The 13,712-nt window shown below is 37.1% G+C and overlaps 1 protein-coding gene across 2 annotated transcripts in view; it reads right to left on the bottom strand.

The window, feature by feature from the left end:
• The window catches only part of ZDHHC13 (zinc finger DHHC-type palmitoyltransferase 13), a 45,378-nt gene that overhangs the window by 21,323 nt on the left and 10,343 nt on the right, over positions 1–13,712 (bottom strand). Inside the window, exons 2-8 of one of the 2 annotated variants that reach the window (XM_028517168.2) lie at positions 11,716–11,861; positions 8,712–8,834; positions 7,389–7,466; positions 5,964–6,108; positions 4,496–4,560; positions 2,984–3,146; positions 2,629–2,754 (exon numbers count right to left, since the gene is read on the bottom strand). In XM_028517168.2, the coding sequence (XP_028372969.1) occupies positions 2,629–2,754; positions 2,984–3,146; positions 4,496–4,560; positions 5,964–6,108; positions 7,389–7,466; positions 8,712–8,834; positions 11,716–11,861 (846 nt within the window). The remainder of the gene's footprint in view (positions 1–2,628; positions 2,755–2,983; positions 3,147–4,495; positions 4,561–5,963; positions 6,109–7,388; positions 7,467–8,711; positions 8,835–11,715; positions 11,862–13,712) is intronic. The other variant, XM_036029136.1, reaches the window with a different exon arrangement.

Raw genomic sequence — 13,712 nt, 5'->3', positions numbered from 1 at the left:
CAGACGGTGCCATCCCCTAACAAACAGGGTTAGAAGGAACATGCTTACAGAAAAAGTGAGTTTAGGTTAGCCCATGTGGGATTCTAGATGCCTGTGGACATCTGGAGCATACCCAGGAGGCAGTCAGAGGAGCAGGTCCACCACCCAGGAGAAGGCTGGAATGCATCAGTGTATAGGTGGTAAAGCCATGAATGAACAACTTCCCAAGGACTGTGTGCAGGTGCAAAGGGGCAGAATCTTGGCCAACACACATTTAAGGAGAAAAAGCTAAGTCCTCAGAGGTGACTAAGAAAGAGTGACCAGTGTGATCAGAAAGGCAGCTTGACAACCAGGAGAAAGAAAAGTTCCAGAGAAGCCAGGGAGGAGAGTTTCAAGAAGGGACTGGTTCTCAGTGTCAAAGTCACACAGATGCCAAAGACTGAAACACATCCTGGCAAAGTAAAAAGAACAAGTCTATGAAGCAACAGTGTGACTACTGCACAGAAGCCGGGCACCACAATTTTACAAAGCAGCCCCTTAGCTGCAACACATACATGACTTTGGAAGCAAGCAGGGTCTTTTCAACAGCAAAGGGAGAAATTATATTCTGCCTTATCTTCTTCACTATTTACTTCTCTGAGCCATATTCAAAGGATGGATAATTTCAAATGATACCAGATCTTTAAAATGCTTCTAAATTAGACTGCATAACACACAATGAGCAAGTTTAGATTTTTTTTTAAAAAAAAGGTAAACTTAGAATCTACAGCAATGTAATTTCAGAACACAAATTAAATATGGATTTCAAAATTTTAATCCTAGATGTAACACCCACAGACAAGTCACACTATTCACTCATTCAACAATCATTCCAGTACACATACAAGGTGGGGCAAAAGCAGGTTCGCAGCTGTTCGTATGGAAAATAATACAGTGATTAATAGATAAATACTATGACAAGAATAACTCTGTGTTTCACATACACTGTAAACCTGCTTTTGCCCTGCCCTGTATATAGAAAGGCACTATTCTAGTCACTTGGGACATATCAAAATGAATTTCAGGTCTTTCTCTCGTGAAGCTTAAATTCTAGTAAGGAAAGACAGACAAATGTACTAAGTGAGTTTTATAGTATATAAAAAGCTGGGCCACACAGGGCCCTGTAAGCCATTGTAAGGACTTTGGCTCTTATTCTGGGAAGAGGTAGACAGGATTCTGAGCAGATGAATGACAGGACTGACTTACATTTTAAACGATTCATCTGGCTGCTTTGCTGAGAACAGACTAGAGGGGAGTGGGGGCAGAGAGATGTCAGACCACCGCAGTAAGTCACATGAAAGAGAATGGTGGCTGGACCAAAAGGGCAGTGGTGGGCGGGTGAGGGCAGAACTAGCTATGTTTCTCTAACGGCCTAGATGCATGGTGTGCCTGAGAAAACATACAGGTGGCTGGAAAGCTGGAGTGCCACGCACTGAGATGTAGAAAGCTATGGATGGAATAGTTAGCGGGGTGCGGAGATCAGCAGTTCAGCTCCGGATATGTTATTTGGGAGATGCCTATCAGACACTGAACTGGTAAGTCATGCAGGCAACTGGGAGATATGAGTCTGGAAAGGTCTAAACTAGAGATAACTTCTGGAGTCATCAATATATAGATGGCATTTAAAGCCATGGAAGTGCATGAAATCACCAAGGGAAGGAACACATGTAAAAGAAGTACAAGGACAAAATCCTAGGGCACCCTAACGCATGGGGTGGGGTAGATGCAGAAGGGTCGGCAGAGGAGACTGAGGAGGGACCATTATTTTCTTCTCTCTCCCTCCAAACACCTAACTGCAAAACATGTATAGTATTCCTGATGACCCTCTCCATAGAAATCTGGTGTCTGTTGATTTAGAATCATTCTGAAAGTATAGTTACCAATTATTTTTAGATAAGATGATGCTATCTATCATATATACCACTAAAAATAGTGGAATCAATTCAAAACCCCATTTTTAACAATTTAAATCTACTATTATGACTTAGATTTTGCTGGCCATTTATAAGAACAAGCTGAACTTCATTTTTCTATTATTCACTTCGCTTTTACGTTTAGAAGAGCACCACTCTGAAGAACTGTCAATTAAAAAAAGGAATAAAATTTGGATTTCATCTCTTGAAATTTCAGATTCCTTTTATCTTATGAAATGACATCATATGCTTGAAGTGGGTTGCAACATCACTATTTTTAGTCTAACTCCTTATGATTCTAACAAGACATTTTGAATGTAACTATTTTCCTTTTGAAAAAAAATGTTAATGAGGAACAAGCCCTTTAACAAAAGTTTCCATAAAATTTCCTGAAAAAAGTATCTTTCCTTTTACTTCCAAACAATCTAAACCATTTGCACCTCAATTCACTGATTAAATAGGTGTGGAAGTACACCATGATGCACGTCCACAAGGCAACGTGTCATTTTACAGCCATCTAGTTGAGGACAAACAACACCTTGCCAATGAAAGTGCCAAATTCCCAACTCTAGGTTGTGGGATGCATGTGGGAAGATACAATCAGAAGAAATGCAGCACTCCTGGTTTCCCGATGCCTTACAAGACAAACACAAATGAACAAAACAGTTCTTAGAGAATAGGGCCCCTATGAAAATACTTCGCATTTCTGCAGCCACCTCCAAAGTGTGAACTTTTTGTTGGCTCTCATTTTGGCTTCTGTTTTCAGCATGTGAACAATGAGCTGATTTTTATTTTGTAGAGCCATCTCGAGAGGTGTCTCTCCCTGAAAGAAAAGATCAATTACATGTTGGATATAGTGTGGATACTAGACATTTTTTCAAAAACTCACCAGATTCATAGACTAAACATACATATTCTGGGGGTAGCCAGCTGTTACTGTTTACATCTCTCCTCCGGTAACTAAGTCATACATACAGCTTACGGTTACGTTAATTTTTCTACCCTCCAACTGAAGCTATAGTAGGCTAAGGGAGATAAATACCTGGTCATACCTTAACATTTCGGATATCCAGGCTAGCACCAGCTTCCAAAAGCTTATCAACTGCAGTGACATTTCCTGCCGCCACTGCCCAGTGAAGCGGGGTGTTCTGCTGTATTTTATCAACCACATTGAGGGAAGGATTAAACTTTAAAAGAAATCCAGTTGGTTCTGGCCTGTTTCAAAACAATAAAATACCAAGGGGTATTAGAGAGATGAATGATTTGAGGGGTAAATGTAAATAACCAATTTTTTAAGCGAATGTATCAACTGACAAATCAGTAAGCGTTCTGAAAACGAGGAACTTCTTTGTGCAGAGTTCTATGCGATGCTAACAGGAGACCTGCGCACGCCTTCCCCCCAGAAATACATATTATCTGACAGTCTACTGTACAGGCAGCACAATTTCCACATCACTACTGCCTTTGTTTTTCAAGCTTTTACTTTCATGTTGTTGTTCTATGAGTTAACATCTTTTTTTTTTTTAATTGTACATTTAACTTTGGCCAATATTAAACTCTATGTTATTTATCTAATTAAAAACTAAATGTAAAATACTATATTTGAGGAGATCAGCCAAAAGCTAACTTCACATTCTCCCTTTAACCTATTATTAAATAAAGCAGGTATAATGTCCTAAAATATGTGTTTATCTTAGAAAATCATGGACTAGAAGGCAAAATTCAATAAAATATTTTTGCTTTATCAATACCTGCCCTCCTTTGTGACTACTTGAGTCTTTTAATAAAATAATATTCTACTTTACTTATTCTATCAAGACCCTTAAACACTATGCCTGCCTTCAGAGTTATCAGCAAAGAAGACAAAATGCTTTCTAATACAATTCTACCCCTAGCCCACTACTCCATGAATGAGAAGGAAATGGAATCAGAACTAACTCAGTTCCTAAGACAGAAATCCAAAGTAAAAGCAGAATCAGAAATTGAACATTACACTGGAAACGAACTGATAAAGGGAGAAGAAAATCAGAAGTTGGACTATATGGTGGTCATTAATCACAATACACAGGAAAACTTAAATATGCAAGTGCTTGATGTGAACTGATAAACTGTTTTCCTAGATCAGTTATAATTAATATTTTCAGAGCAGTCGACAATGGCAGTGAACCTCAACATCTATTGTTTTCCGGAAAGCAGATTTATCATCTAGATTTCAAATTATGAGAACATTTAAACTTGTCGCCATTTTTTTGAAAGTGCAAACTAAGAAATGTATGTCATGTTAATAAGTATATGCTACGAAATCTCTACCAGTTTTGTAAGGAACTTATTTTGTTATAGTAGTTTTCAAACTTTTTCCATAAGAGAAAATTTATTTCAATGGTGCTTTTCTAAACACAACTACCTAAAAAGTCCCGATCACAGTCATAGGGTAAAAAACCTTATCTGAATCTTCAGAATTCAGTATCATTTCATGCAGAGTAAGATACTTAAAATTATATACACAAAAAAGAAATTGTCAGAACCAAGAATCAGAATAAGCCCATTTAATGACATTCACTTACCCGAGTATTTTGTGTGCGGATAACATGAGAGGCGTCTGCCCGTTCACGTCTGTCATATTCACACTCTGTTCAAACAGAAGAGCCAGTCAGCCTACCTGCAGCCCCGGCCCGCTTTCTTTCTCCTCTTAACAGAAGTCTCTCTGTAACACATCAACTGTGTCTACAAGGAGGGTTCAAAAGTCATTTGAATGAAAGAATGTTCTGCTTCGCAGCCACTGTATAAAAATCCATTGGCTTATGAAAATATTTCTACAGGGAATACGTGAATATATGCTTTAAGGTGTTAGATAATGTGAATGAAAGAAAGCTAAGGAAAAGAGAAAAGCGATGACCACCACCAAATATAAGAGACTTTAGAAGCAGATACCCTAGAAGTCATCTAGTTTAGACCTTGACTGAGACAATGCATACTACCGTCTGTTACACAAGGTCATCCAGTCTCTCCTCAGACACTTCCAGGAACAATAAACTCCCTAGCTTTTGAGGCAACTCACCATACTTTTTGGATTTATCATGTTTTAAAAGGTAACACATGAAAATTTATTTTCTATTCTTCTAGAATATTAAAAAAAAAAAAAAAAAAAAAAGAAAATCACATCTCCTTTTAATAAAATGGGTCCAGGTTCGAAGTATATGATAATGGCTCCAACAAAGCAAAAAAAAAAAAAAGAGTTTCAATTACTGAAGATTCTCATGGGCCCTGGAGGAATACAACGTGGGAAGGAACTTGAAGCGAAGCAGAAAGGATTCCTCCTCGAACATCTTTCCGAAGTGAGCCCCAGAAGGTTATAATTATCCTACTTCAATCGTCTGAGTCTGAGAGAAAGTGCTTATTTAAAGAGAACACTGTCATTCCGACAGCGTTTGCGCAAACATGTTTCCACGCCTGTGACAGGCGAGCCTGCTAACATATAAACTACTTAGCTATGAGAAAGCATATCCCAGACAAATATAGCTGACAGTGAAACTCCCACTGCCAATAACCTATAATTTAACCTGTGCCACAAATGGCTGCCTCTGAAGGCAAGTCATTTTTTCATGGAATTACTTTAGAGAACAATAAGCAACATACATTCAAATTGGTCTCCCATTTAGACTCAAACAATGTACGCAATGACGGGTTAATTCAGTGACCTGACTACCATTTCTACATTCAACCAGAAGAAAAATACAGGCTTTGAAGTCGTGTTTCTGAAAATCTCTGCAAATTACTAGGGTCATAAGGAAAACTATTACAGGCTTACAAGTTTCAGAAACATCTATTATATGTTTCTGAGCTAAACGACCTATTCTTGTTGCTCCAATGAAGCCACAAAGGAGTATTCAATACCTAGACTTACAGAGGCTAATATCTGAATGTCTGGATATCTGTAACTTCTACTTTAAACACGAAAACAGACTATTAATCATCTCCCTAATCTCTTCAAATCCACAATACCTGGAGTATAAAATACGTTTCAGAATATACCTGTCCCTTTGAGATGAGATATGCTATGATGGGCATGTGCTGGAATAACACCGCCAGGTGGATGCTGCTGAACCCTTCCCCGTCGATGAGAGTGGGGTCTGCACCGTACTGCAGTAATAATATGACCATAGGTAAATGCCCTTGTCTGTAAATAGAGAATAAAAATTATACTGAATTCTGTGGCATGCAGAAAAATAAAATAAACTCAGGGAAAAATTGATATCCCTAAGGCATGAGGGATTTAGTTAGATATAAGAAGTACTTCGTGACAGTTAAGATTTTTAAAACCCTGGAGATTCTCTAAATGTCTTTTACTTAGATGTTCCAAACGTACATCTGGACAGTCCTCCTTGAGTGCAGGTAATAACCTTAACAACCTCCCAATCCACCTGAAACCTCACGTTGCTACCCTGTACAAATAATCATTTTACATGACTAATGCTAAAAATGTAAACTTTAAAACCACTTGCACCTCACTGTTGCTACTTTACATTAATCATGAGCCAGATACGCTGCAACATAACATTCAGATGGCAGCTATGCTTTGATAATGTTATTCTTAAGGAGCTAGGTATTAGCGCACGTGATTATGGCTCACTCTCCAAAGAAGGCACTGTGCCTGGGTAGCTTAATGATGAGTTAACCCTAGACTCTTCATTCTTGGCTACAGAGAAAAGATTCCATTCCTTGTCTTAAATAAACAATTATTCATTTTAGTTTCAGGTTCACGTCACCCCACCAACCACAGAGAATGGAGTTAAAATGAAAAATAAAGGAACTGTTAAGTATGAAGACAGGCACTTACTAACTTCACCTTCAGATGGCTACACATATCAGAGAAAAGAACTGTTTTGAGTTTATAGTTCACTGAACTATCGCTTTTATTCATGTGATCAAATATAATATTTATTTTGATTAAAACAGAAAGTATAAAACACACATTTGAATTTGAGCATCATAGTGAAGCCTTAAGTTCTGTCTTTGGAAATGCTTCAAAGCTGCATTCATTTATATATATGCTGCATTTATATATATAAGCTGCATTCATATATATATAAATGAATGACTATATATATAAATATATAAATACATATTTTTCATTTATTGAAGGGGGGAAAAAGGAAAGAAAGCCTTTCAAATGGTCTATAACTGCAGTTTCCAATATTGTGGCTACTAACCATACATGTGGGTATTTAAATTCAAATTAGTTAAAATTCAGTAAAATTTAAAATTCAAATCCTTATTTACATTAGCCCCATTTCACATTTCATATATGGCTAGTGGCTACCACACTGTATAGCACAGAATAGAACATTTTCATTATTACAGAAAATCTTCTTGGATAATGCTGATTGTTAATAATCAGAAAATAAACTTAAGTCACTTGACTTTGAAGAGCAATTTCAGTGTATAAGAAACCTTTACCTGATGGCCCAGTGAAGAGGAGTTGAATTTAAATCTCCACCCAATTGATCTACCACAGCACCTTTTGAAATATAATACCTGTTAAAAACAGACACAGATAAAAATAAAATTTAAAACTTAAAATTCATACTGAAAAAGAACACATTAACTGTTTTTTAGCAATAAACGTATAAGAAAACAGAAATTATAATATGAACCTTCCCTGAAAACCCTAGATATACAGAAGCCTGAAAGATCCACCCAACAGCATCAGACAGACCCCTGGTCAAGCTCCTGCCATCACGAGCATTCCCTTAAAACGTGCACACCAAGCCTGTGGTAACTACTCTATATGCTCTAATTACCACCACAGTCTTGAAGCAGTTTATATTCAAAAGGTTTAGATTCACACAGACTTAACTTGCAAGAAATTATGTCACTTTAAACAGTTTAAAATTAGAATTACTTATATGGAAATAAATCCTAAAAGTAGTGAATTAATTCAAAATCCTTCCAGAAAAGTTAAACATTTTGAGTGTGTGGCCCTCTACTTGGGGGCCCAGATATGATACACTGTATAAGTGAGTCTGTGAGGTAGAGAGACATATTTTCTTCTGCGGTTTACAGGATTAGTCTCATTATTTCAAAGTTGTGCTTCATAAGTCATATCAAAACAAAATACCAATTTATTTCCACAAAGGGGTTTGCCTGTGAGTATACATGTTTATTTTAAACTTTAGTATATTTTAATTGTGTTAAACCTCAAGGATTAAAATATATATAGTACAAATTATATATACATTCACATACACACATACATTTTACATGCTAAGGTATAAAACAAAGAAACAAAAAACAATGGGTGGGCAGTAATGCTTTATAAAGAGAAAATATTTTCTACAATCCCTCACATGCCTGCTTAAAAACATATTCCATATTTAGTTTTTAAAAAGGTTAAATTATTCCTCTACCCACCTATCCCTCCTGGAATTATTACAATGTAAAATATTTCACTGTTTCTTCTAAACTACACGAATCTTTCTGTTCTATCCTGAGAAAGTTTATCTTATGCATTTTTCTTTTCAAAAAATGTTCAGTTTCATTGCCTAAACTCTATCTTTATGATTTTCCTTTCTGGGCCGATGACAATCCTGGACTGGATGCTCTGCAAGGTCCCTTCCAGAGCCCGGTAACTGATGTGTGTGGCACAAAGACTCGGGCATTCGTTTACAATAAAGGACCACAGACGGTTCAACATTCATAGGTGCACCTGAAGGAAAAGACAAATGAAGGAGAGGTCTAGAGGTACAAATGGACAGTTAACATACATCTATCCCAACTTACTTTACAAGATCCAGCCTGTTGTTAATGGCGGCCCAATGAAGAAGCGACACATTTTCTTTGTCTGGTTGCCTGACATCATATCCTGCTTCTACCAACTCTTTACATCGTTCAAAAATCCCGTATCTCAAATAAGAAAGAAAAGGACATAACTGATACCATTAAGATCATTTTCAAATATCAGAGTGTCTTCCTTTCACCTTGTCTTTATCCAATCTTTCAGTCAACAGAGAAATGCATTAACAAAGATATAAACAAAGAGGCCATATTGTAAAGCCAAATGACAAAAGTAAACCTGGTGTATTAACTGATGAGATTAATCCATTTAAAGTTGAATTTCATTCTTTTAAATAAACTTTAACATTCATATTTGTCCTCCTTCAGTGAATTTCATTTGATTTCCACTGAATGCCAGGAATGAATGGTGTTAATTCTTCTTGACTACAGTTCCTTTCCTTGATTCAAACCACACCCATGCAATGACCTCACGATTAGGGAATTTTATTATAAATTCAATAATAAAATATAAACACAGTATAAGGAATAACAAAGGAAGAAATGATTAGCTGTCTGGAAGGGGATGAAACATGGCAAGTGAACTGTGTTTTGTAGGCTGAAGGGAGGGCACTGCAGGCACAGGGAACAGCATGTACAAAAATCAGAGATGCGAAACTGCATAGATGTTCAGAGAAACATAAGCAATTTAACACCGAGGAAGGATAAAGCATAAAAAAGAGAAGGGCAGAAGACGAGGCAAAGACTGAACGGGCTTTCTGTGCCATGCTTTGAAGTTTACACTGATCTATCACTCAGAGGGAAACCACTGAAAGTTTTAAGAGGAAAGCACTAAGCCCGAGTTTTAAGGATGGTCACATGAGTAGCTGTGTGGGAACTAATCTGAAGGGAGTGAGGTAGAGCCTGAGAGACCCGTTTAGAGGCTCTTGCAGTAAATACAGGGGAGAGGCAATGAGAGTCTAAACTGAGAGAGGCAATAGGAAGGGAAAAGGAGGGATGGACTTGAGAAAGATTTAAGAGAGTTATTTAATTGACTATTAGAATGAGAACAGGAGAGAAACATCTCTAATTAATCCTGTAATGACTTTTAAAATAATTCATTAGCAATATTTCTTTTCAGTAGAAACTAATTAAGCCCCAACAGACTATTTAGCACTGTCTTTGAAAGATTCCTATTTAGAGACCTGAAAGCTTCCACATGCCTTCAAGAGTCAAAATCAAACCAAAGCATAGAAATAGGTTTCCTGTGCTGTAAAATTACCATATTTTTAGGACTATAAGATGCACCACACCATAAGATGCACCTAGGTTTTAGAGGGGAAAAATAGGGAAAAAAATTTTGAAGCAAAAAAATATGGTAAAATATTTAATAACATAAGTAACATAGGCTGCCACCACCCCTCCCCCCACAGCAAGCCAGGTAAGCTATATTCAGACTATAAGATGCACCCCACTTTCCCCCCAAATTTGGGGAGAGTGCGTCTTATAGTCCGAAAATACGGTAAATCATTTCTGTCTCACCAAAATGTGTCTGTCCCTATCTGTCTGTCTGTCTCTGTGGCATTCTTAGGAGATAATTGCCTGATAGTGCTAAAAAAATATTAATAAGAGTAAATTATGGATAGATATATATTTATATTTTTCACCTTTTAAATGTCAACTTTAACATTTTACTGGAAAAGAATACTCCCTTCACATAAGAAATTAGAGGACACATTAATGAGGATTTGGTGGTTTAGAAAAACACATACATGCACACACATATCCCAGCTCATTTTTGAGCTACTTACCTAAAGATCTTCCCTCAACCACTTAAGGTCTAAGACCTCATAGGAAATTTTAAGAAAGATATAAAATGTAAGTTTTTAATTCCCTGTGAGTGTAACCTGATTTTTCACACTTACAGAACTTTACCAGTACCAGAGAAATATTTAAATGTTTCCATTCTAATTAAAGCAAATATTTGCCTTAACACTCCCACCTTCATATAAATATAATAATATAAATATCAAATATTCATCTAAAGCAGTAGTTCCCAAGGCCTCTAGAATTCATATAAATTAATAATTAGAATACCTAAATAACTCTCGATTATTTTTTAACTAACATAAATAATACATTAGTCTATGTCAAGGCCAAACAGGCTAATTAATCACCAGCCTTCTTTGCTTTTGACAGAAGTTATATCTAGTTAATGTGGTAACATTAGTTCTTTTCATGCTGATTAGACACTCTGACGGTCAGATTTACATTTGATTACTGAGAAAATGGATTATGAATCAATGCAGCTCGATAAACAAAATATTTCAAACTACTTTCAATGGTAAGAGGTGAGTGGCTGTTAATAATCAATGAGATTCATAAGGGTAAAAATGTTAGAAATGATTTTATGCAAATACATCTGGAGATCTTAAGTGGTTACATTTCAAAACCTACTTTCATTTTTGGCGCAAGCAAAACAACCCGCTGTACGTTTCAAGTGGTCAGAAAACTATTGCTGCTTTACTGACTCCCTCCTAGTGCACCCAGCACAACAGGTGCGTAGCACTCCATAAATAAATGTTTACAACATCCATAAATGTACAAGCTGGTATTTTTCCATCCCACCTACATATTTAGGTTGTAGCACATTTTAAAACACTCAGATCTGTATTTCAAACTCAGGGTCCAGTTTTAGTGTCACTCGACATCACTCATTCACTCAGCAAACATTTACCGGGCACCTAATACAAGCCAGGAACTGTGCAAATGCACAGGGGCAACAAAGATGAAAAAGACAGGCTTTTGCTAAGAAGCTGCCCGCAATCTGTAGGAGAGACTAGTAATAAACAGCTACAGTGCCCTGTGTTAAGTGCTCCGAGGCTGGTAGGCCAAACATACTAGCACTGGAACAGGAAGTGAGTTGGCTACACACTGGAGTGCCATGAACTGCACATACATTATTACAACTCAGCAGAACATAAGGATAAAACAAAGCACTGGGAAGACTTACTGGGTAGCTTTAACAATGTCACAGTTACTAGAGTCCTCTATAAGAGGAAGAACTTCTTTCGCCTTGGCAAGTTCTTTGTTTTCATGTGCGCAGACTCCGTGTCGACCAAATCCTGCAGGGTGGGGGCCATGGCTGTGATTCCTGCACTGCAGAGTGGGAGCAGGTGGACAAGGCACAGGAAGAGAATTAATGTCACATTCAATTGCATAATGAAGAATTTACTACTATCAACAATGTCTATGTTATTAAATTAGAATCTTTTCTGAGTCTTAGAGTTGTACCCAAAGGAAGATTTTCATCTTAATTCCCTTCATTAGGATTAGATGCTTAATACTAGAAAATTCCAAATTATACCCATGTTTTGTCATAAAACAAAAGTTATCTGCAAAGGCAGAGGTCCGCTTTGGGAGTTGTGACAAACACACCCTAAAGATACCTCCCGATAACCAAGTTCTTGAATATTTAAACCATGAATCCCAGAATATGAGGACAGAGGTATTTTTTAAAATAACTATTTTTATTCATTTTTAAGAAGATTTTATTTATTTATTTTTAGAGAGGGAAGGGAGGGAGAGAGAGAGAGAGAAACATCAATGTGTGATTGCTGGGGTTCATGGCCTGCAACCCAGGCATGTACCCTGACTGAGAATCGAACCTGGGACACTTTGTTTCACAGCCCACGCTCAATCCACTGAGCTACGCCAGCCAGGGCAGGACAGAGGTATTTTTAAATATTTGACTAAACAGCCAAAAATCTTTCAAATTTGGTGAAAATTATACGCCCACACGTCCCAGAAGCTCAAAAAACCAAGCAGGATACACCTCAAATTCTCATACCGACGCATATCAGAACCAAATCACTAAAATACAAAAATAAAGAGATAATCGTAAGAGCAGCCTAAGGAAAAAGATACATTATACTCAAAAAACAAAGGTAAGAATGAATTCAGACTTCTTATCAGTAAGTGCAAGTCAGAAGACAAAAGTACAATAGTTTTAAGGAGCCACAGGAAAAATACTGTAAGCCTGGAAACACCAGCAAAAATCAAGAAAATAATCAATAAAATGTATTTTTTTTTAAATCTCAAAGGATGAATACCCATTAAAAATAGAAAACTAAAGACATTTGATGTAATGTGCCTAAGTCAGTTCTGCAGGAGTTCCAAAAAGGGTTTAAGAAATGACATTTTTACTAAGCCCATTACCCTTCAACAGGTTACTCTTAAGAGGCAAATGCTTTTTTTTTTTATGAAATGATATATTTTTTAAAGATTTTATTTATTTTTAGGGAGGGAAGGGAGGGAGATAGAGAGAGGGTGGGGGGAGAGAGAGAAACATCAATGTGCGGTTGCTGGGGGTTATGGCCTGCAACTCAGGAATGTACCCTGGCTGGGAATCGAACCTGGGACACTTTGGTTCACAGCCTGCGCTCAATCCACTGAGCTATGCCAGGCAGGGCGCTTTTTTCTTTTTTTTTTAAGTGAACTTACAGTGAAACTGACTTTTTGGTATGTAGTTCTATGAATTTTAACTCATGTATACAGCTGTGTAACTACCACCCCAAACAGGATATAGACCAGTTCCAAAACCTCAAAAAAACTCTCTTGGGATACTCCTTTGTAGTCACACCCTCTCCCCATACCTCCTGCAACCACTGATCCACTCTTCATCACCAGTTCCATCTTCCCCAGAATGTCATCTAATCATACAACACAGTATATAATCTTCTAAGACTGGCTTCTTCCACTCAGCATAATGCTTCTGAGACGCATCCAAGTTGTCCCATGTTATTCACAGTTCCTTCCCTGTTGCATAGTACTCTATTGCATAATTGTGCCACAGTTTATCCATTCAAAAAAGTTTCTAACTTTTGGCAATCATAAACAGCGCTGCATGCTTTTGCAGCATTCTACATAAATGTACATGCTTTGGTATGAACATGTTTTTGTGTCTCTAGGAGGGAGATTGTTTGGCCATCTGTTAAGGGTATGTTAAAT

The sequence above is a fragment of the Phyllostomus discolor genome, chromosome 6, assembly GCF_004126475.2.
Source record: "Phyllostomus discolor isolate MPI-MPIP mPhyDis1 chromosome 6, mPhyDis1.pri.v3, whole genome shotgun sequence".
Taxonomy (NCBI): Eukaryota; Metazoa; Chordata; class Mammalia; order Chiroptera; family Phyllostomidae; genus Phyllostomus; species Phyllostomus discolor.
Note: the sequence above shows the minus strand (reverse complement) of the source record. Positions and strands in the feature narration are given on the sequence as shown.